Genomic DNA, 24,590 nt, shown 5'->3' with positions numbered 1-24,590 from the left:
CAAATACCTGTAGCAGACGTAAGTAAATACTGGGGGAGAGCGGTTGTGTTACTGCCTTGTGTACGTGACTGCTGAACGGGGTGGCTCTCGGGTCAGAGTGCTCTTTTCTTTCTGAGCACAGCTGCAGTATGTGTGTGTACAGCTGGTCTACAGTGCCCCCTCGGAGGGCAAAAAAACCTGTGCAGGTGTTTTCAATATGCCAGTGTTTTTGCTTAGTTTCACCTATACATGAAACTTAATTGTCTGTGGATCTGAAGAGAATCTGGAGTAGGAAGCAGTGTTTTTTCTTTTTCATAAAGAAAACAACATTGAACAGAAGCAGGTTGTGTTCTTACAGACAGTGGAAAGATTGGAAGCTCCTAGCTTGTTGAGTATTTCTCCCAGGACTACATGTTATCCCGTATCAGCAAGGGGAAGGGCTGCAGGACGTGCAGCTGAGAGATGTACACGGTTTTTGCTTGAGATGCTCCGCAGTGGGATTTCTTTTTTGTGTTGTGTAAGCAGTTCTTAAAATACTGCACACTCTGCATTGTGAGTTGAGTGAAGAAGGCTTTAGAGCTGGAAGAGATGGAGAAGTTGGCAGGGCACCATGTATGAGGTGATTACAACTTCAGAATCAGCTTCCTGCGTTCAGAGCTGGAATATATTAAACTGACCTTCAGGGGAAATTGCAGTGCTTATCTCTATGATCAGACTGTTGTGGAGAGAAGGGCACTGTAAAAACATCATATTGTGAGTAAGGTTTGAGTTATAATCTCAGGGTACTTCTTTGCTAATTGTATATTTAGGAGTAGACTTCATATTGTTCTGTCAAAAAGCTTTTAATGATTTAAGGAAACGTACAGTTTCTGGAACTCCATTAACCATCATGGTTTATCTCTGAACTTAGTTCGCAGTCTTCTGATCTTACACTGCAGTGTTTGCTTCTGGTTTGTAGAATAAATCTCTGCCTGTCATTCCTTTTTTTTTTTTTTTTTTTTTTTTTTAAGTCTTTTTTCTAGAGGTATAACTAATGAAGCATGCCTGGTCACTTTTTTTCCACCCTTTGTGTTTCTTTCCAAATAGACACGTACCTCGAAAGAATTTTAATTTGGACGTGTGAGGAATTTCTGTTGCAGTTTAATGCCATGATTCCAAAATGCTAGTAGTGTGTGATTCACTGATTGTTTTCCTGGGGCGGGGGGGAAGAAGTGAAGGCGGAGATCATGGCAAGTTGTTTTCCTGCTTATCCTGTAAGGAGGGGTGGAGAGGGGGAGCTTACATTGCACTTCTGATGCATTAATGGTGACATCTTGTAAATATGAACTCTTAGTTGAATTCAACTATTGCAGTTTACTGTGTATATGTCGTGTAAAATTGTGTGAAAAAAGGCTGAGTAGCTAACATCTTGTCTGCACTGGTGACACATTCATGTGTTACCACATTTTATATTCTGACACTGATATAAATTTAAATATCTAAATTGATGTCTAGTAAGCTAATGTGTAGAAACGTAGTGCTAGTGGGATTAAACGCCATGAAATTTTGACCTGTTCTTCACCTTTTCTTTAACAGGTAAGTTCAGTTCTACGCTCTACGAGACAGGGGGCTGCGACATGTCACTTGTGAACTTTGAGCCAGCTGCAAGAAGAGCATCTAACATCTGGTGTGTGTGAAGCCAGTCAAGAGTGGTGATTCTTGTCTTACTGTAACAAAATCTTTTTTTTTTTTTTTAATTTTAAAAGGTTATTTAGTACAAACTACCAGAAAAAAAAAGTCTAAAGAGTTTTCCATGTATTCTTCCTTTTGAAACCTAAGTGATTTTTAGTAGAAGATGACGCTAATTGCCTAAATAATCTTTTCCACTTAAGCAAATCCTGGAAAATGAAGATTAATATTAGTTTCAGCAGTAAATGTCCAGACCAAGAGTTTGACAAATGCATTTTTGATTGGCTTAATGGGAGTCTTCCTTAAAGAATTTATCCCAGGTTTGTGGAAAGTAGGGAGCTATTAACTTATTTAAAAGTGAACTTCCAATTGTGAAGCAAATGTAAACTGATAAATTTGTTCTTGAGTTCATAGATGGCATGAAACAATACAGGGAAGTCTTAAGATGCCTGTGGTAAAAATTTGATTTACAGTTGAAATAGCCAGCTATGTACTGGAAAGTTCATCTGCTCTTGGAAAGATACGCTTCCTTTCTCTGTAGGGACAGGAGGCAGAAGAAGGAAAAAACAAACCAAAGCCTTCCCTTCAAAATCTGCTTCACTATCTAGAACTGCTCTGAAATTACTGCATCATGCTGAATGTTTAAAAACTCCTACCACATGTAGGTGGAATAGCTATTGGATTTAAGGAGTAATGGATTTCAAAGCTCCCGTCTTCAAATCTTTCCTGTGAAAGTGTGCAAGTGCTTCCTGTAGAGTGGAACTTTGAGGAAAAAGTTCTGTATTCCTTGCACAAAGCTGCCAATGCCTGCCTCTGCTGCTTGCATGTTCCAGATGCAATGGCTTTGCTGATGGCTGCCGTTATGAAGCTGTACGTGCTAATGGAAGGAACAAATGGGTCACATCCAAGTAGTCAGATCTCTGTTTTAGAGAGTAGTTGAGTTTGAGTAAAATAAAATTATTAACAAAGATCTTTTTATCTTATGTTAAGGTAAGGAACTGAAGGAAGCTTGCATAAGTTTGATACCAGTCTTACAGCCATGTAATTTATGTGTAAAACATACAACCAAAAGATATACAAAATTGGAGAAAAAAGTTACACAACAAGAAAAATTTCTTCTCATTAACAAATGGAAATTGTAAAGTGATTTTATTCTTCTTTTGCTTAAAGTTTTTTCTAAAGCTATTTAAGTTTAAGTAACTTGGTCTGATTGTGTTAAATATGTATTATTTTTGGCGGTTTTAGGACTTGGTAAAAAGAGCATAATTTACAAACTGTCTGTGAATATACAGCAGACAGCTCACTCCTTTAGAGGTATGTGATGTGTGTTTGCACATGACTAGCTAACATACTATAAAATATCTTTGTTTCTTCAAAGTGGTGTAATTTCCTTCATGATAATCCGTGTAGACAACTAGTGGACTACCTGGTCAAATCACGTGTTCAGTAAGTTATACCAAGCATAAGAGTATCTTGATCTATAGCTACAAAATTTATCCTAGTACACAAGACCATTATCGAGGTTTATTTTCTTTCTTGGTTGTTTGTTAGGCCTTTACAAACCGGATACATGTATTTAAAATACATGTGTTCTAAGGAAAAAAAAAAAAAAGGAAGACATTTTGCTAAAATTTGCAAGTGGTCAAAATTAGTTTAGGAGACTAGTAAATTAGTGGCCTTTTGAAATCAAATGTAGTTTTATAATATGAAGTCTTTCCCCCTGTTCTTATAGTGACACGGACTCTCACGTATCGAGTTCTACCTCAGTTCGCTTTTACCCACATGATCTAGTAAGTTTTTCTTATCTATTTTTAAGCATGCCAAAAATCAGAAGACTTTCCAGTTCTCTATATCACTGATTAATCGTTGTATGTAGTAGTTCTTCGTTCTTAAGAAGGGTTTTTGCCTGGATTGCAATAAGATAAACTGTTACTGTTTTGCTGTCTTCGTATGTACATGCAAATTCATATTTCTGGATGGTAGTTTAAAATTTAAACGTAAATCTTCTGATCTAAAGCATGGTAATTTGAGTCTAAATCACGTGGAAATTGGATATGCTGAGATACTTCAGCATGATTTCCAGAAATTGCTGGACAACGTGGATGGAGTTGTATTTCTGTGCATGGCTAAGATAGGCAGGTCATGGAAAGAATAAACTTTGTGTTTGTGTTCTGAACGAAGGAAACGTTAGCAATTTCCCTGAATGGAGTTCAGACATTTACCACTGCTATCTGTGGTACAGAGTTGAATTCTCATGGAAGGATTGATTGGAGGGGGAAAAAGAAAAGCAGATGTTTACACTGTTTCATACTGCAAGTAGCTTTAAAAAGTCATTAGCTTGGTGGTGTCAACCTTTTATATTGTTGCTGAGTCCAGATGTGTATGTGCTTGAAGGGTGCTATTGCTCTGTAACAAAAACATGGCAAATGGTCATGATTCTTAAATTAGGAAGTTAAAGTGAAGTCTAATAACCTAGTCAAGAGGAAAGATTAATTTTTTTAGTATTTCTTAGAAGAGTGAGAAACTTCCATTTGCCTGACCATGGTTTTGATCAAAAATGTCTTCACCTAGTGCCTGCCAGAACTTTGATTTCCAGCCCCCAATGTGTACCTGTTGGTTTGGCAATGTGGTTCCACTAGGGGAGGGGAGACGGGGAGGGTGATTCTGTATAAGGCAAATTCATGATATTTTTAAAATCTTAGCCCATATGCTTAAAGGAGAACTTCCTAAATTTATTACTCGTGTGAGAAATGTCCTGTTACAGTGATTCTACCTTTTAAGACACGAGGCTTTTAAAATTAAGAAGTTGCGAAAAAAAGCACCTGCTTTCTGACACAGCTTATCTTAAATGGTGTGGCTTATATTTTTTTAAATGCCTGTAGAAAGTGAGTGTTCCTGCTTGTTTTTATTAGTATTTTTCTAGGAAAAAAAAGCATGGTGAGCATAGCTACAGTACATTGCTTTAAGGAGTTATGAAAAGAGCCTCAAAAATGAAAATGTTTAAGATCATAGAATACGTAACTGTATAATTTTGACACTTAAAATAGGACATGAGTATTTAAATGTTACTCTCTGCTTTAAAAATCATGACAATTTCTCATGGTGATGTTTTAATTATAGTACTCTTTAAGAATAAAGGTCAGTGCATTAAGAAGTTTCTTGGCCTGTTAATGAGATGTATAAAATGGTTAGACAGCACATACATGCACACCATACTAATTTTTTTTTAACTGAGTACTCTCCTTAAATGTCCTGTGTGGAGGTTAGTATTACTGAATTCCAGAGAACTGTGGAGTAGCAGACTACAGAATACCTGAGAAACTGTAGTCAATCATAAATAGTGTAGTGGACTAGTTAGGGAAAAACTTATTTTGCGTGTTTCAATATATTCTAATCTCAACGAGTTTAAGTTTGTATACCGATGCATGCATATGTGGCTTTGTCATGCAAAACCAACCATTCAGCATGGATGTGCATGCAGATTAGGTGACTATAAGAAAGGGGCAATAATTTATTTTAAATCAGATTTTTTTTCTTCTTACATGCATTATTCCTGCTTCTGTATCAGTTTACTTGTCTTCAAATTTGGAGTTTTTAGAGTAAATGGGATAATGTGCTTAGTCCTTACTTCGCTTGAAATAAAGCATATGCAAGTGCTACCGTTGTGTTGTACGCTATTGCTATTCACTTGCCATAATGAGGAAAGGAAAAGTAAGTAGAAACCACAGATTTGACACTGTTTAACATAATTTCTTAAAACAGAGGCTAAATAATTCTAGAAAGTTCTTAAAAGCAATATTTAGTAGAATACAGTTATACAATTAAAAACGAGATTTTGTTAATCCTGACTTTCTTTTAGCTTTCTCTTCCCCAGATCAGGTTGAATAGGCTGCTAACCATAGATACAGATCTGCTGGAGCAGCAAGATATTGACCTGAGCCCTGACCTTCAGGACCACATGCAACCTCAAGAGGAAGCAGCTCAAAAAGTCAAGCAGTACTATCGCTTTTGGATACTGCCGAAACTTTGGATTAGCATAAATTTTGATAGATTAACTCTTCTGGCTTTATTTGATAGGTGAGATCCTTGTATGTTACTAGTCTTCAGAAAGGAAAGATTAAAAAATGGTAACTGAACTGTGAGCTCTCATTAGAGAACCGTACTTCACTGTACTCTGAAAGATGGAAGAAGAATACAAAATCCATTTTTTCTAAAATAACTGAAGATATTCTCCCTCTTTCTCCAGCAATGTTAAAAAGAAAAGAAAAAGCCCCCTTACTTTGTGTGAGTTGGACGACATTTTTAGCAACAAATCATTCATTTTTTGACTGATGTTTAATGCTTGGGGATAAGCGTCTCCAAAAACCAACTGTAAGGTGCTAGAAACTAGCATTCACTTCTATTTTTCAGCAAGTAGATGAAAACTTCTTTGCTGTTTCAAAGCATTTTTCCAGAGGGTCATATAATACTGTAACCTATTATCCCTGCTCTGTTTACCTAGTGGAATAAAATCAACATGACCCTCCAGTTATCAGCTTGGAATATATTAAGTATTCAAATTTTGGCAATGACCTTCCTTGAGGTAATCAATACAGTAATAATTCCGTCCCGGCAGAAATAATTATTAATTTTATTATTCAGTTCTATCAGTGCCATGTGGAATTTTTTTCCCCACTTCACATAGCTGATATATATAGTTTGTTGTTCATGACTTGATAGTGAAGGAACTAAAAATACTGTAACTTTGCTAAGGTATCATGTATGTACTTTTTGCTGTCATGGATGTGAGGATGGGCTTGTAGCCATCTTTTGTGGGGCTTGAATGCAGGTTAATTACAGACCGTGCTTCTTTTGATTGTTTAAATCATTTCTAAAGTAATATGCTAAAGTTGCATTTTGCTTTTTAAAGGTTAATTCTGTAAGAAAGTAATTGCTGTCAGATACCATTGGAAATCCTGGTACCTCCTAGCTTTGCCTAAAAGTGTGCTTATGTAGTCTGTGTTAAAACCTACCCTTAAATACTTCGCTAACAGCAGTGTATCACTTCTTAACTTCTGACTTAGCTGTTCTCTTGCAACTTTTTCTAAACATAGTTAGCTTTTAATGCTTCTTTTTTTTTTCCTCCCTCTAATACAGGAATCGTGAGATCCTCGAAAACGTGTTAGCTGTCATCCTAGCTATTCTAGTTGCGTTTCTGGGCTCTGTACTTCTTATTGAGGGCTTTTTCAAGGATATTTGGGTCTTCCAGTTCTGCCTGGTAATAGCCAGTTGTCAGTACTCACTGTTGAAGGTATTTTAATTTCTATCTTCACTTTCTATAAACAGTAGAAATAACCTAGGTTGGGAGTTGTAGGATAGTTGGAGCTTTAAGGAAAAACTTGTTTGTTTATAGTTTTAAAAAGAAGTGAGCAAATTTCAGCTTCATGGACAGTTTGATGGGTGGTCACATTCAGTCATTTTACTAGAATAGTTCTGCATGTGTTTGTTAAACAGCCGTTTATTTGTTGTTCTCATGCACTTTTTGTTTTCCCAAAGAAGAACAGAATCTTATTGGTTAAAAACAGCCTGCAAGCTGAACTTCAAGCTTCAGTGTGTATGTTCTTCTTTTAGTGGGTACACCTTAATGCATTCACATTAAGCAATTGCATTTAAGCATGTTTTTAATCAGAATTTTACTTATTTGATATTTTTATTAATTACTGTTAACAGTTGCATAAGTAAGTTAGAAAGAATGAAATGATCTTTCTTAATCTGTGACTGGACTGTTAAGGTGGAAAAGTAGTAGTGGGAGAAGGGGGTAAATGCACTCACTATAGAGTGGATAACTTTTTCCTCTTTCTTCTTTCAGAGTGTGCAGCCAGATTCTTCTTCCCCTCGACATGTAAGTCATAGGCATGTGCTGCTTGTACGGTTCCTGCAAATGTAAAACTTCTACAGAGAATTTGATCTTTTTGATTTGTTTTGGCATATCTTTGTCTTCTCATAAGACAAGAAGTTTGTCTTTCTCTAGATTTCTTTCTTGCACGCTATATTTTTCACTTACACACTTTTTGTTTGTATTTAGCAAATCCTGGCCATTCTGTTTTATCATGGAATGGTTTGAGTTGAAAGCGATCTTAAAGATCACCCAGTTCCAACTCCTCTGTTATGACACCTCCCTCTAGACCAAGTTGCTCCAAGCCCCACCCTGGCCTTGAACACTTCTAGGAATGGGGCATCCACAATTTATCTGGGCAGCCTGTTCCAGTGCCTCACTACCTGCACAATAAATAATTTCTTCTGAATATCTAATCTAAATCTCCCTTCTTCTGGTTTAAAGCCAGTATCCCTTGTGCTATCACATATTCCCTGACAAAGAGTCCATCTCCAGCATCCAGTTTCTGGATGAATCTTTAGTATTCAAGCAATTATTCTGAAAGGTATTCTTAATGTTGTAATTTCCTGTGGTAGCGTGAACTGACGTGGCTTTGCAGATGCTTGGTTCTGGTCTTTTGTAAATCACTCAGTTGTACTAGTTTGCACACAGCTTTATTTTTTCAATTCTATTAGGCTGAGTATTCAATGCTCTAGTGAGCGTTAACATTTGAGCATGGAAATGTTAATGTGCCACTATTGAATAATATGTTTATGTTCTATTGTGCATCTGCTAGATTGCCAAAACAATATTTTTTGTAAAGTCTTAAGGTACAAAAAAGCTTTATTTCTCTGAAGCCTGTCATTCAAAATATTATAGGTGTTACGGTTGTATGCTTTAATGGACACATAAATATAGATTGGTTTTCAGCAGGAGCGGTATCTGAGTAATAAACTCAATTGCTTTTTTTCAAAATTAATATATTTTCTGTTGCTTATGAAGCCTAGGCAGAGTTTTGATGACATTTGGTATTGTAAGAAGCATTCTTTGAAACTCAGGGGAGAAATAAGGGTAAAAAAAAACCTTAGTTTAACAATTGTGTACTCATTGTATATATCAGAGCCACAAAAAAAATGTTGCTTTATATCCTGGCAAGGCTTTAGGGATTTTTTTGTGCTGTCATCTCACCAACTTCTGTTCAGTGTAGAAGTACTTCGTGAATAGAAATTAATTTTGATTCTGAAGCTACCTGTAACAGAAGGGTAACAATTGCTTTTCTGCAAATAATGAAACAAATTTGTTTTGTTTTGTTTTTAAACAGGGTCATAATCGTATCATAGCCTATAGTAGGCCTGTATATTTCTGTTTATGTTGTGGTCTTATTTGGCTGTTGGATTATGGCAGCAGAAACATATCTACAACAAGATTCAGGTTGTATGGAATGGCTTTCACCAATCCATTGCTGCTGCTGTCAGCCAGAGACCTAGTTATAGGTGAGTGACTCTTTCAATGATTTGAATTGTTTGCTTCTCTGCCGTAGAATAACTTTGTTTTTTACAGTTGTCACCTTGTTGTGACACTGTTGCATCATCATTTTCTAACAGCCCTTCATTTAGTTTTCTTTGGAAAGAGTAGCTTCAGTTTTCTAAAAAGCTAAAATAGAAGATATATTTGTTCCTGTATATAAAATATATTCATCCTCAGCTTTGCAACTGGTGTTCCTTGTTCTTAACTTGGACCAGGAGATGCTACCCTGTGCCTGGAGCTAGCTGCTCGGTAATTAAATATTTTGATTTGGACTCCCATAGCCCCCTCTTTTATAGAGGGGCTTGTCACAAATGAGCGGGAGCTCTCTTAAAAGCAGGTTATTTGCATTTAACAGTTGGATAGGACAGTACGGACGCGTTTATTAAATACCTTATAGAGAGATTAAATCTAAATGGGTAACTTTTAACACACATGCTTTTCCACTGCAGCTCTTCAACTGTATGAAAATATTAGTGAATGAAAGAATATAGTAGTTAACTGTTTTGACTGCTTGCTTCTAGTTTTGGACAGTCTTCTGTCCAAGAGAAAAAAGATCTTGGTCTTACTTTACGTTTTTATTTTATTTTTAACTCTTAGTTGGTGAACCAAACTTATTAATTCTCAGAATGCTAGAGTCAATATTTATAATTTGATTAATAACATTCTGAATTTCATGCCTCATGCGGTTTTACTTTTATGTTAGTAAATCTATATTTAAATGGCCAGAGGGGAAATGTCTATGTCTTTTATTTAGGAACAGCATTGTCCAGATATTTCTGAAGGTGCTTTTCGATAGCTTTTGTGGAGCTACTCATGCACTGCCATTCTTCATTCCGTATCTGTTACGGAAAAAGAATTTAAGCTAGCAGGCTTTTTTTTTTGGTCATTCAGATTACTCAGATTATTTTTAATATTATTTTTAATATTACTACATTAATTAGTATTACTATATTAATACATTAATATTCAGATATTTAATATTATTTTTAATATTTGTATTATTTTTCCACACCAATTCTGAAAAAAAAAAAGTAAAATTGTCAGATGATATTAGTAGCAGAAAATGTAGAGGTGAAATGGTTGGCTTCTCTTAAATCAGTGGCTGTCGTTTGCTTATGTAATTAAAAACAGGCAGCTATGCTCATGGAAACCTATTGTGCAATGAATGAAAACTTACTGGTTTTGTAATCTGTAAGCATTCTTGTCTGATCTTTGCTAAACTAAAACCAAAAGCTTGAATTGGCCTGTAGGAGTTATTGTAGTGATTAAAGCTGATGTTTAAAAACAAACAAAAAAACCTTCTGAATATTGGTCAATGTAACCTCTATATTCAGTCACTTCTGTGCGTTATTGAAGTAGAGATTTACATAATGGATGTTTTCTGTTAAAATTATGGTAGGAACGCTTTGAGTTGAATGGTGTGTGGTACCATAGAACTTAAACTGAAGAGTACATTAAAATGTAATATTTTTCATATTCACCACTTTTTCAACTATTTTTTTCTTCCACAGTGTTTACACTATGTTTCCCCATAGTATTCTTCATTGGTCTCCTGCCTCAGGTGAATACATTTGTGATGTATCTCTGTGAACAGCTGGATATTCATGTCTTTGGTGGCAATGGTGAGTGTGTTTTTTCACATTAGCAGCAAAAGCATTAGATTGGGAACTGCCATCAGGTTAAAAAGCTAGTTAAAACAACTTAGTGATTGTACCATCTGTATTCCTGCCCTGTATGTATGGAAGACTACTGTATTTTTTAAAAAGGCTAAAGTTCTTCTGATTGATTACTGAGATAGAATTACTATAACTCATTAGTCTGTTGAAAATTATACTTCCTCTACTGGCTTCTTTTGCAGCTGTTAACCTTTCCCATGATAATGCTGTTGAATAAATGAGTAGATAAATGAAGCCATATAAATCATTCTTTTAAAAATAATATTTTCCCCTATTGTATGTATATAGATACATATGAATACATGCGATGGTTTGGGTGCTTTATATCAGAGGAGAGCTAGAACTTGGGGGGCTGACCTCTTTTATATTCTAATCTAATTACATTCCTATTGATATTTTTCTGTTCAGCTACCACAAGCCTGCTTGCAGCACTTTACAGTTTTATCTGTAGTATTGTGGCAGTAGCGTTGTTGTATGGACTGTGCTATGGTGCCCTGAAGGTGAGTGATATTATAAAAACAACATAAGTTAAAATCTTTTGTTCTTTGCTTACTTTTTTCTTAAATGTGCAGAAAGCGAATTAGAAATATTAGTTTGATTTGGTAGGGTTTTATACTTAGTTCTGGTGTCAACGAAAAGACGGAAAGTAAGAACAAAGCAGGTTTGCTATTAAAAGATGTGACTTGTTTATGTGCTAATAGGCCGGGTTTTTGATGAAAACTCGTGTTGATTCTTGAAAAACTGCTGTGTAACTGTCTCGTTTCTTGTAGACTCTACATGTATTGATGTGTTAACCTCTCAAGAGGGCTCACTTTTTTTTTTTTCCAGTGGTGTAAACCAAAGACAGCATTTTCAGATTAATATTTACTTGAAAGGAAGCCAGGAAATGGTTTGTAGTGTCAAAGTGAAGATGTATGCCTACCTTTAAAAAAAAAAAAAAAACCCTTTCCTTCCTTAAAAGGACATTGTTTGAAACAGTATGGTGTTGGTTCTATGTTAATTTCTGGTCTTTCAGTGATCAAATGATCTCAGTTAGTAAAAAGTTGTTAGAGGAAATACTCCAGTGATACTATCACCCACAGATCATTAGCTTTCTATGAATTTGTCCATTTGTCTCATTAGCTATTTGTAAACACATCTGTTAAAGACAAACTTTAGCAAAGAATCACTGTCTCCTCCTCACAGATCCAGTGCAGATTATGAAAATTAAATATGAACAATGGTTTCATCTTCATTCAGCCCATTAGAAAAAAAAAATACTTACAAACAACACTGGGAATTTTCAGAATAATTGACGAAAATGCAATTCTAAGGACTTGTGCTCTCAAGGAATGCTTGAACTTCTTCATGAGGTTTTTGAAAACTCGTGACTATTAAATGATTGAGATGGTGTGGGCTTAAGGTGTATATAGTGTGTTAGAGTTTCTGATCTATAGTTAGGCAGGGGTAAATGCTGAATATTTTTTGACTGAAATTTCCGTTCCTTATTTGTGGAATTGTAATTATTTTTTTCCGTTCTTTTTGTGATATATGTAATTCTTGTATGGCAGATAAGTGTTAAATACCGTATCTCATTTTTAATTAATATTTCATTTCTGTTTCCAGGACTCTTGGGATGGGCAGCATATTCCAGTTCTCTTCTCCATATTTTGTGGTTTGTTAGTGGCAATATCATATCATCTCAGCAGACAAAGTAGTGACCCTTCTGTGCTTTTGTAAGTAACTGTTTGTGCCCTTTTCCCTAAGGAATAATTAATTATCAAAGAGATATTAGTTATGATGTTAAATACCAATCTGATAGTCATCAGCATTATCAAAAATAGTGTATTGGTTCAGTAACTGAATAAAAATTCTCAAAATTTGCATATGGTTCCTCCTTTCAAGTACAACCTTTCTTTGTGACTTCTGGTGAGTTACTTGTATGCCAAAGTCTGATTTTTCTCTAATTGCTAGTCAGCTGCCATCTTTCTACTGCTGCATATGTGCTGAACAACCTGTAACCTTTCTGTAATTAAAGAGGTGCTGAAAACACTAGCTTAAGCTGAAGGCCACATGTGGATTTTTTGAACTGTGCTTTTCCCACTTAATTCACTGCTGTGTTCTTCCGTTGAATGTGTGCTCAAAGCACTAATTCATATTTGATCTTGGAAACAACACAATAAGAATCTGTTTTGGTGATTAGTGCTCCCATCTAAGATGGGAAGCGGTCACAATGCTCTTCTGAGTTGGAGTATTGATGAGAGTACTTCTGATTGAATTAATAATTATGTATGTAAAACAAAATAGTTTTAGTAGAAAAAACACCTCCCATAGAACAGCCAGTAGAGGCTCGGTTGTCATGTATTTGGATTAGGCAGAGCTTGAACTTTGATTTAAATTTAGCCATAATGCTGGATGAAATAGAAAAGTAGCACTCTGGAGCATATGGGGACCTCTTCTGTGGATGGGGCGATGATGTTTTTATCTGAGTGTTCATACAGGAAGGAGACTGGGGGGACCAAATAAATATTTATTTGCAGTAATTAGTGCAAAAATAATTGCAAGGGACTTTGAAGCATACAGGTATGGCTAGCAGTGCTGCATATGGTCTTCTGAAAACTTAGGTACAAGTTTTTTGGGTTTTTAGTACCAACAAAGCCTGATAAGAATGTAGCAGTTTAGTCAGCGTAGCTCATTCCTGAATTAATCAGACTAACACAGATAATACTTTTTTTTTCCCCTGTTGGAGTTCAATTGGAACAAAGAATTCCCTGATTTGTGTTAACAAATAGGCTCCAACTTCGGAGTATGTTAACTTTTTTTGTCAGTTGCATGCTGAAGTTTAGTTTCATGAGTAGTATGATGTCAGTTTATGAATTCAGTATTTGTCCAGTCACCCCTGTTGGTACTGGAGAAACTGCTGTTTAAATAAGATCTGGCTACTCATCTAAGTTCTATCTCTAATGGTGGCCATTGTGTGCAACCAGAGAACTGGTTCATTTATAAAATTGAGATCTCATCTTTGTAAATTAGGTCAGCCATGTGAAAATACTAATATGCTAGTATTGCTTTTTATTGCAATAAAACTTTAACAGAACTTCTGACTTTGCTTTATGTATTTTTAAAAGAGTAACAATGCATTCTTTTCAATGGGTTCTTTTTTTGCCTTTTTTTTTTTAAGCTCTTTAGTGCAATCAAAATTTTTTCCTAATTCTGAAGACAAAAACCCTGAGGATCCTCTGTCTGAAGTGAAAGATCCTTTACCTGAAAAGCTTAGAAACTCTGTGGTAAGCAGACATTCATTTTGTTGTCTAAGCCTTTACTTATGTTGATCAGTGTAGCATTAGTCTGGATCTTACTTGGCTCACATTTGTCAGTTACCATGGTGTTGATTAGGATTGGATATCAGAGCACAAATATAATAATCAAGTCTCAGTAGCTTTAAGAATTTTAAGTGCAGTATATATCTTGTTCATGTAACCCACAACCCATTAATAACAATTTATTGAAAATATTAGATATTTCTAGATAAAATACTAGATATTTCTGGAAAAATCTGGTAATCTGTATCAAGGGAAAGAGACTCGTTTTGTATTATGGGAGGAGTTCATTCTTGTTGATAAGGAGCGTGGTGCTCCCATATCACAGAAGATGCTATTGCATATAAAAGAAAAACAGAAAAAAGGACTCCTAGTCCATGCTGTGATAGAGGGTTAAGTTCCCTCTGTATTACTTGTACATGAATTCGTGCATATACAAGCCTGCACTCCTGAGCTGAGATTTTAGAAAGGCAACCTATGAACTTTATGCAAGAAAATGCAGTATACAATGCTGGAGAGAAGAAATCTTTAAGAATGGAATTAGTTGCAATGTTTGTTTTTAATTAAAAATTCAGCATCTGAGAGAGAAACTGCAACTGTATGCTTGCTTTGACAGACAGCTCACTCAGCCTAAGGAATGATACTGGGTCAGTTTCTTAATATAAAAATGTGTGCATCTAGTTATTAAACCCTGTTTGTTACAAAGGTAAACCTCTGTAAGCAGAACTTCCTCTGCACTGTTGTACAATTTTAGTGCTACCTATAAAAGTGACGATTCTTTTAAATCTGTAAATGAACCAATGTACTATACTAAGAATATGTTTATAGTGCAATTTAAGTTATTCAGATGGAGACATGGAACAACTGGAATTTCCCTAGTGTTACATTCAGTGAAGGATCCCTGAATTTTCTTTGAGCTCATGTCAATAGCAAGAGATACTCGTGGAAGTGCACTGGGAAAGATTAATGGGAGTAATAGTGTAGTACCTCAGTATTTCAAGTAATTGTGAGCAAAAGCTGTGTGCTTGTGTTCCAGAAGGGCAAAAACTTGAAATGGTGGAAAGTCTTTTAAAGAGCAGATGTAACCTCTTCTGTTTGCTTCAGCACATTATTCTTGTACATGCAATGGTGCAGTAAGTAAAAGACATAGGAAATTCAATTATACAAAGAAAGGTCAAACAGTTGTTTAACCTTGCATGGGTGCTGTCTCTAGGGGAGTAACTGTGTAGACAGGCTTCTCATACAGCAGACAAGCACAAGATCTAATGTATAGAAACTGCAAGGAGACATATAAAGTAGAGAAACTGCAGTCTTTTTTACCATTACTCTGAGAGACAGACCTTAGGAGCTTTAACTCTCAAACTATATCTTAGTTGCTTGGAGAGTGTGAGGGCTGAAGGATGATGATGATGTATTCTTTCTTTTGGTGTCTTTAAAAATCAGGATTTCTTGTCTTCTGAAAAAATAAGCTATGTGCCAAGAGTTTAGGATCTTGAAGCAGTAACTGCTGCGTGTAACTGATTTTGCCAATTTTAGAGTAGTTAATCCTGTAATGTTTTCCTGGTATGAAAATACTAATGCTGTGTTCAGAGTGAGAACAGGTCTAAACTGGGAAGATTCTGACTTCAAGTGACCCTGAGTATGTATCGCCCTCTTGTGACTCAGTCTGGCACTAATCGGCTTGTTGTTTTCTTCCCATTCCCAACAAATAGATTACTCTCTTAAGGACAGCAGAAAATGCAAGCTCATTCCTCAGGGTCATTTTAAAGCTATCCTTCACTCCTTCTGTAGAGGAGAGGGGGGGAAAGAGAGCGTTATTGTTTTTCCACCAGATACTTAGCTTTGTCTAGGCAGCTGTCTTCCAGAGCTCTTAATTGCTCCATAGCAATTCATAGATCATAAATGGGAAATCTGGTTAGCCCTTCTAGCTCTTTTTTTAGTGCTATAGAGGGGGTCCTTATATCCCTTCAGTATCCAGAATGAGAGGGATAGAAGATACTGTGTATATTAACTTCTCTTGTCCCACTTTGAGTAGGTGTCTTTGTGGTTATTAACTTTCTTTTACTAATGCACTTGGCCATAAGATTTACCTTGTGAAATTTCTAATAACTTCAGTGGAAGTAACTAACACTGGCACCATTTGAAAATCCTTTAAGCAGTTTCACTGTTATTGCTGGTGAGGATTAAGATTCTGAAGAGAAAAACCAAAGCTTGTGTTTTCTAAAATTATTTTGTTTTCACTTTCCAGAGTGAAAGATTGCAGTCTGACCTGATTGTGTGTATAGTCATCGGTGTACTCTATTTTGCAATTCATGTCAGTACAGTATTTACAGTTTTACAGGTAAGGTGTTTCATCAAATCTGCCAGTGTTTGCTGCATACAAATGTTCTAATGCTATCTAGTACTCGTATGCATCGTTCTCCTGACTAGTTTTAGATGGTCTTTAAATATATAATTTGACAAGTACCAAGTACATGACAGGAGATCTTCACATTTCACTTTTATGTGTTTGAAATCTTCCTCCCTTTCTCAGGTGTGTGGGTTTGTTTTTTTTTTCTTCTGTATTTTTGAGTCTCTAACACATAAAATGCCCTCTCTTCATCTGTCTCAGATAAGTTACTGTCAGAATCATTTTGGAATGAGGAAAAAATGCTCAAAGCTCTTACGTTATTAATGTAAGATTCTTATTTTTTTTATAAAACACAAACCTAAATTTGTTCAATTCTTCTCTTGTTTAGCCTATTTTAAGTTATGTTCTCTATGCATTGGTGGGTACGGTAGGCTTTGTGACCCATTATGTTCTGCCTCAACTCCGAAAGCAACTTCCTTGGCATTGCTTTTCTCACCCACTGCTGAAAACCAAGGAATACTATCAGTTTGAAGTCCGAAGTAAGTATCATTAATGATACTATTTTTGAATTTTCAGTTGCAGCTGACTTAATTTGTATTAGTTGTTTATATGCTTCATATTTTTGCTTTATTATTTGTTATACTCTAGTGGAGCATTTCGTGATATGATATAGTTATGTCTAAGTTTCTCAGAGCATCATCATTTCAAATATATATAAAGTGTCATGGAATCAAAGCATGAGGAAAATATATTACATGTGCTTACAGTATTTCAGAGCAGTTCCACACAGTCTTCAAAATTTTAAGTTTCAAAGTTTGTGATAATGATTGCCTTAAATAATTTTAGCAAAGTTGGAGTGTTTGTTCACTAGGTATTTCTTTAAGGTACTGAGTTTTCAAGTGCTTTAGAGGATTAGATATGGTTAATGCTGTTGGAGACTTGAGCTTGACATAGACCTAATTCTTATTGATACCGTTCACTTGTTGGGCAAAAAAGTTGTACTCTATCTAAATGAATAGTTTTTTTCTTCATTGTTTAATCATAAATGACTTGGATCAAGAATTTGGATTCTGTTACTTGAGTTTGATTTGACAATCTGATTTCTTTTTAATATTTCCTGATAGATGCTGCACACGTTATGTGGTTTGAGAAACTTCACATTTGGCTCCTTTTTGTAGAGAAAAATGTTATCTATCCACTGATAGTCCTCAATGAGCTTAGTAGCAGCGCTAAGAATATTGCTAGTCCAAAGAAACTGGATACTGAGTAAGTAGAAAAGGCTATCAAGTCGTCCGAGTATGTCTACTGTGGTGGGAAATAGTGAGTTGTGGACTCAGTAGCAAGATAGTAATGCTATTGGCTCAAATACAGCAAGGAATAAATGCAAGTTCTCTTTATATGAAAGCATATATAGAACAGAGTCACCATGCTGGCTTAAACTGAATGGAATATTACAGTTTTAAATCAGGAATCAATGCAAAGATAAATTACTCAAATCGTAGTGTATACAATAAAGTTCTGCAATTTGCAGTCTATGTAGAGGTGCGATATCAGAATGTCCTTGTTGATCTTGAGAGTCTGCAATATAACTACACAGACTGCAAATTCAAGATAGTGACAATACATTTAGGTATTTTGTCCAATGTAAACAGAAGACTTATGTAACATCCCATCAGTTGATGTGCCAGCTTGCAGTCCCTGTGCAGCTTTCCACACTCATCATAAAATTCCCAGGACCTTCCAGCCCCTTAATGCAATTTGTAGCCAGATGGAATTGCACACTGCCTCTTAAATTGAGACTTGATTATAATTCCTCAAGCAGTGTATCTGACTGTCTCAACAAAGTGAGTTCAGTAATAGGCCCTGCAGATTTTGTGTCCAAGAACAGTGACCAGGTGGCCTCTTTTGATTTGAAGTTCTGTTGATTTAAAATGGAAGTACTGTAGGGAAAAAAAAACACACACCTTAAAACAAAATCATTTTTTTAGGTATGTGTGGTGGTGACGGTCTTTATTGCTTTGTTTTTAGTTTAATCCCTGGTCTATTAAGTTATAGCATTAGGTTAATTACTTTTGTCACTCTACAGGGCTTTGGTAGGAATATTGCCATTTACGTAATGTTATTTTTATAACCATCTGATCTGTCAGTAGCTCTGGGAGGTGGAGGAAGAATCACCGTTGTGTTTCTCCCACTGTAAGTTAGATTAGTATAGTTGTGTTGGAAACAACCCAGTATTCAGTAACATTCTCTTGCTGATTAATCTAGAGCAATTCCAGCATTTTTGCATCTTTATATTGATGACCTAAATTTAAGGCCTTATGCTCAGAGCAGAGGGATATTTCACCTTTGATTTTCTTTAGTAGGAGTCTTTCAAATAACAGTATTTGAACCTAAATTGGCTTGAAAATGCTGATAGAGAGGCTTGGATAGTAACCTCTTGAAGTCTGAAATTGCCTTTAAAGAATAAATAGAACTAATACAGGCACCACCACCACCATGCAAGACAAATGAACAAGTCTAAACCTTGAGTTTGAAGAGATTGGCATTGTAAGACAGCAACAATTTAAGTGGTCTATAAACCCCTTGAGACAGCAGATAACTGTTTTCTGTGAATTTCCTTCACAGGTTGGGTGCTTTAATGATCACAATAGCTGGCTTGAAGTTACTGCGTTCATCATTCAGTAGCCCAACGTGCCAGTATGTCACTGTTATTTTCACAGTGCTCTTCTTTACTTTTGATTACAAAAGTTTTACTGAGACCATGCTGCTAGATCTCTTCTTCATGTCCATACTCTTCAGCAAGGTAACTAACTCTCTGTTTCTGGTCATCCAAAAGGGAAAACTGGCTATACTCTTAACTGATAACTGATCCAATCCAGATCCATAGTCCTATTGGCACTTTAATCTATATGCTATAAGACCTTTAAGACTTCTCCTTCTCAAAGCATTTGTTTGCCTGATACAGCATATGCATCTTTCTAAAAATCTCATGAGTTTCTGTTAGTAGAACGATGTAGTGCATATTGTGTCACTTGCTTCCTCATTGCATCTTTTTTGTAAGTCTAAAGGCTTCTGGTAGACCGGAAAGAACTCTGGGGGAATGAGTAAACTCCTCAGGATATATTGCTGTACTACAAAGCATGTTGATTTTTAGCAAAATAACTTATTTTTCTTTTATTTCTTTTCCACAGCTTTGGGAACTCTTTTATAAGTTGAGATTTGTATATACCTACATTGCTCCCTGGCAGATCACATGGGGATCTGCCTTCCATGCTTTTGCCCAACCCTTTGCTGTGCCACGTATCCTTTAAAAATGCTGACTTTTTGTGAAATCATGTCTTATGAATTCTCAGTGTTGCATTATAATGGTTATGTATTATACCTACTGAATGAGCAGGCTTATCCGATGAGCATTAATGAAAAGCTGTACATGCTTTTGACCATGCTGCAATGATGTGAGTTTTACGCTAGCAGACAAAGCAGGAACAGAATTCTAACATAAAAGAAACATAAAGTAGGAGTTACTTCATTCTGAAAGTGACATAGCTTTTCTTCTGACAGTCGTTTCCCTTTTTCAAGAGTCATGAGCTATATGATCTGGGATTTTGAGTATTGCTTGTGTAGACTGGTTTGAATGGAATATTAAGTTAGTATTCTCTGTAGAATTTTCAGAAAATTATCAGCATGTCCAATGCCAAACTGTCACCTATTTGTTTGTAAAAGCAAGAATAATGCCCTCTATAGCTGGAGATTGTAAAAATGTTGCTGCACAAAAATTCTTGGAGTTTGTTTTATGCTTACTTGGTGTTGCTGTATACTTAATGTACTATTATAGAAGCTTGAAAAAAGTTTTTGCTGCTTTGCCTTCCTTAATCCTTATCCTACAGATTCTGCAATGTTGTTTGTCCAAGCAGCTGTGTCAGCTTTCTTCTCTACTCCACTGAATCCTTTCCTGGGAAGTGCAATATTTATCACTTCTTACGCCAGACCTGTCAAATTCTGGGAAAGAGACTACAAGTAGGTGAAATAAGACCCTTAAAGTTTGTGTCCTTTGTTTTTAAACCTGGAACTATGTCAAAACAAGTGTTCGTCTTCAAGAGCTGCTATTTTATTTTCCCCGAAGAAAATTATTTTAGAGCACTGAATGTTTTGAATTAACTTGTTTCTGAAATAGTGTGGAAGCTGATCAGTATCTACTTTAGCTTTGTAGGTAACTTGTGCTCAGAGATATTCAATTTTAATTTTTTATTATTTTTTAAAAACATTAAAATTACAGTATTGTAAAGTGCAATTTTCATTTTATTTCAGCACAAAGCGTGTGGATCATTCAAATACAAGGCTGGCTTCACAGCTTGATCGAAATCCAGGTAATCTTCCCAGTCATTTTTCTATTTAATTATTATATATATACGCCACACAGTTTCTCTCTCTTTCATGAGGAACGAAGATATAGATGATTTTTACAGGATTCATGTTCAATTTGCCACGTCATTCTTCTCCAAAACCATTGTTGTCTCCTGTTACTTTTTCCTGCATCATCTCTCCTTGCTTTATTCTTTACTTTCCTGTAAGTTTTTCATGTTTCCCCACTACCTTTGTGTCTCTGCTTTACTTCTTCATTTATAATCATTGTATGCATTAACTTTTTTATTCTTAAGTAACTAAAAAGCCAAACATTATATGAGAGTGTCTCAATGTCATGGTGATGAGACATCTACAACGGTCATTATGGAGCAGCTTCTGTGCTCATTTGCATTTGAACATTATTATATGGAATAGATTGATGGGAAATGTATGAGCAAAACTGAAATAATAATTTGGAAAATGGAGGAGTAAGAAGGAAAAAATGTTGGTCAAAAATCTTAAGCTTCACTTACAGTTAATTTGAAGTAGTTGTCTTGCAAAGCTTGAGGCAGGGCGAGGAGGAACAGGGAGCTGATGACCTGAAAACTACACTAGTGTTAAGAAAAACATAGCACATGAAGTGAATTGATAATCAACAACCAAGCTTGACATTTTTCTGAACATGGAAATGGTAACTCCAATGAATCTTTCTGCAGGCTCAGATGATAACAACCTGAATTCAATCTTCTATGAACACTTAACCCGTTCCCTTCAGCACAGCCTATGTGGAGACTTGTTATTGGGTCGGTGGGGAAACTACAGTACTGGGGACTGCTTCATCCTAGCCTCTGACTACCTCAATGCACTAGTACACCTTATAGAGATAGGAAATGGCTTGGTCACCTTCCAGCTCAGAGGGCTTGAATTCAGAGGTGAGTGTGATTACACATCATTAACTGTCTATGCCACAAAGTAGCCTTCTCTGGAAACTCTAGTTATTTTCAGTTCCATCCTGTGAATTAATTGCTTTGAAAATGATCTTCAGGGTCTCTTCATGCCTCCCACCCCTTGTGAGGAAAACTAGCTCCCTCTAACAGAGTTGATGCTATATCTTTCTCAATTTTAGTGCAATGACTAGGATAATTCATTCATAGTGCAACCGAACTAGAATATGCCATTCCACCTCTTGTTCACTGGCAGGGAGCTGACCTGTTGTTACAGAAACATAATTGGAGACTGGCTTGGTTCTAAACACTTTTAAATAGAAGTCGACGTTAAGACAATTGTATAAAATGTTTAACTCTTTCTTCTCTTACTTTTTTATTCCTGTTTTCTCCTAAGGAACTTATTGTCAGCAAAGAGAAGTAGAGGCCATCACTGAAGGTGTAGAAGAAGATGAAGGTTTCTGTTGCTGTGAACCTGGCCACCTTCCTCACATGCTTTCCTTTAATGCTGCCTTTGGGCAACGTTGGTTAGCTTGGGAAGTGCTTGTGACAAAGTATGTTCTGGAGGGTTACAGTATCACTGACAACAGTGCAGCTTCCATGCTTCAAGTCTTTGATCTCCGGAAAATTCTCACCACCTACTACGTGAAGGTATAATTCAGTTCAGTACAAGCTTGGGGGGAGGTAGCCAGATTACAGCCAGGAGCTGTTTAATGCCTTGAACTTCTAATAGTTCTTGTGAGAGGATCATAGAATCTGATACAAGTTATAGTTGTATAAACAGCTTAATAAAAGGACAGAGTTCACTGTAATCATAATTACTTCATATTTGGGTTTATGAGTAGGAAAATAGCCATGTAGTCTTGGACAAAGAGAAGATGCTATTTCTAGCTGAGAGTTGAGTAGAAGCTGAAAGGCTATTACTCAAATGCAATAGCTGTGTTGTAAAAGAAAAGATAAGTAACTGGTATGTTGCTCTTAGAGAAAGCCAAGCAACTTCAGTGTTAAAAAGCTGCCCATAGCCATCTTTGTGGGTTTTCTGTTTAAAGAAGTCCCATTACATCTTCAGATTTCTTTCTGTAGACCTCACATAATCTATTTACCTGCTACTCATGATCTGTTGTAAGCTACTCCTTCAGAGCTGAAAAAAGTCATGTTGGAATATTTCTAAGACACATACAAATGCTTTTTTCCTCCAAATAGAAATGTATTGAACTGTCTTTAATATTTGAGTTATTTTGAAATTTACTATCTAAGCGTTAATATTCACTAAATAAAAACACCAATTTAGTTATTTTTCTTCAAAATTAGTGAATCCCGAGTCCTGTTCAATCTGTTTTTCCTTATTCCCTTGTGCATGTTTTCGAACTCTTGATAGTCTCTGAAAAATAAGCATGTATACAAACGTGTGTTGTGTTTTCTGTGCCACCAAATTTGTTGCATCTGTGAGCTAAATAAATGCTATCATGTATAATTTTTGTTTGTTATAAGGGAAATAAATGAATGAGTTGAAAAAAATCTGAGATTAACTTTTTTGTTGCAATACTGACTCATGTATATTTTACTACTGTTTCAGGGAATCATCTACTATGTCACAACTTCCCCCAAGTTAGAGGAATGGTTAGCTAATGAGACAATGCAGGAAGGACTGCGGTTGTGCACAGACCGCAATTATGTTGACGTAGACCCAACATTTAACCCCAATATTGATGAGGATTATGACCACCGTCTAGCAGGGATCTCAAGAGAGAGTTTCTGTATGATTTATTTGAACTGGATAGAATACTGCTGTTCTCGAAGAGAAAAGGTAGGTATGAATATGTGAGGAAAGGTATATGCTATTTGAGGATTCTCATTTTTTTTTCCTTGTTGGCTTGACTTAGTGTTTTATATATACATAAAATTGAAGCAATGATTGTGTAATTGAAACATCAGTATATGGGTTATTGTTCTTGATCATCTGCTCTTGAGATTTGAATTTAAACTACATTGTATACTGCTTACAGAAGTTGTGTCCGCTAATACCTTTTACAGTTACCAAGTCAAATGAATCAGTTGAAAGTTGCTCAGCCATTTATCTGAATAGAGAAAGGTGTGTTTATAGAATTGATGTTGGGTGTTCAGATGCCAATGTTTCAAAAATAACCCTAAAATAGAAACCTGTCACCAGATTATAAGATTAACTACTTCTTTATTAGCATTCATATTATACCTCTACTTTGAACCACTGGAACTGTAAGCTTGTGAATGATCATCCCATATCCTGTTCTTTTCCTCTCTCCAAATCTTCCCACCTTTTAAATAAGGACACTAGTATGTCAGTAGAAGAATGCTTTGATTCTACAAAAAGCTGTATGTAACGTTTTCTAAGTAGCATTGCATTTGAGAATGAGCAAGAAGCGATTGAGATTAAAGGACAGGAATATAAAGTGATTTCACTTGTTGAATGATCTGCCAGAGGTTTCAGAGTTGAGCTTTACTTTTGGAGTGAGAAGCTTAAGTAGCCCATTTTAAAAAAAAGCCAGAGAACGTCTTTTCCATCTATTAAGTGATTGTCTTGTGAAGCATTTTGTGTAGGTATTGAAAATCAGGTTCAGTCTTTTAGGTGCATGCTACTATTTTGTTGCTAGGTATATACCTTAAAGAGCTGCAAATAAATGGCTTTGGGCTGAGGGTGAGTGTCTCCCTGAATAAGGTGTAGTGTGGGGAAACTTTCGATTAACTCAATCATATACTCCCAACCATTAAATGAGAATCCGTGTTATTCACTAAAAATATTTTGTCTTAATGCAATAATCTTGCTATTCAACAAGTTTTCATATACCACATACACAGTATCCATGAGAAAAGTTGCTTACAACTGTTCAGCTTACTGTTCCTTTTTTCAGATATAGTATGGATATCTGCCTTTGCAAATATGCAGAGCATTTGCAACTTTTTTTTTAAAAA

At 35.8% G+C, this 24,590-nt stretch overlaps 1 protein-coding gene across 8 annotated transcripts in view; it reads left to right on the top strand.

The window, feature by feature from the left end:
* Window positions 1-24,590, top strand: part of PCNX1 (pecanex 1) — an 85,908-nt gene that overhangs the window by 43,779 nt on the left and 17,539 nt on the right. For 4 of the 8 annotated variants that reach the window (XM_038179399.2, XM_038179407.2, XM_038179405.2 and 1 more), the window contains 20 exons: window positions 1,555-1,645; window positions 3,380-3,437; window positions 5,507-5,724; window positions 6,784-6,937; window positions 7,496-7,528; window positions 8,823-8,994; window positions 10,540-10,650; window positions 11,113-11,204; window positions 12,310-12,419; window positions 13,865-13,970; window positions 16,252-16,344; window positions 16,742-16,892; window positions 17,478-17,619; window positions 18,979-19,156; window positions 19,545-19,653; window positions 20,241-20,370; window positions 20,662-20,720; window positions 21,414-21,629; window positions 22,039-22,292; window positions 23,218-23,448. In XM_038179399.2, the coding sequence (XP_038035327.1) occupies window positions 1,555-1,645; window positions 3,380-3,437; window positions 5,507-5,724; window positions 6,784-6,937; window positions 7,496-7,528; window positions 8,823-8,994; window positions 10,540-10,650; window positions 11,113-11,204; window positions 12,310-12,419; window positions 13,865-13,970; window positions 16,252-16,344; window positions 16,742-16,892; window positions 17,478-17,619; window positions 18,979-19,156; window positions 19,545-19,653; window positions 20,241-20,370; window positions 20,662-20,720; window positions 21,414-21,629; window positions 22,039-22,292; window positions 23,218-23,448 (2,708 nt within the window). The remainder of the gene's footprint in view (window positions 1-1,554; window positions 1,646-3,379; window positions 3,438-5,506; window positions 5,725-6,783; window positions 6,938-7,495; window positions 7,529-8,822; window positions 8,995-10,539; window positions 10,651-11,112; window positions 11,205-12,309; window positions 12,420-13,864; window positions 13,971-16,251; window positions 16,345-16,741; window positions 16,893-17,477; window positions 17,620-18,978; window positions 19,157-19,544; window positions 19,654-20,240; window positions 20,371-20,661; window positions 20,721-21,413; window positions 21,630-22,038; window positions 22,293-23,217; window positions 23,449-24,590) is intronic. The other 4 variants (XM_038179400.2, XM_038179406.2, XM_038179403.2 and 1 more) reach the window with 3 other exon arrangements.

Source organism: Anas platyrhynchos, chromosome 5 (genome assembly GCF_047663525.1).
Source record: "Anas platyrhynchos isolate ZD024472 breed Pekin duck chromosome 5, IASCAAS_PekinDuck_T2T, whole genome shotgun sequence".
Taxonomy (NCBI): Eukaryota; Metazoa; Chordata; class Aves; order Anseriformes; family Anatidae; genus Anas; species Anas platyrhynchos.
The sequence above is the reverse complement of the archived record's forward strand: the minus strand, read 5'-3'. Positions and strand labels throughout refer to the sequence as shown.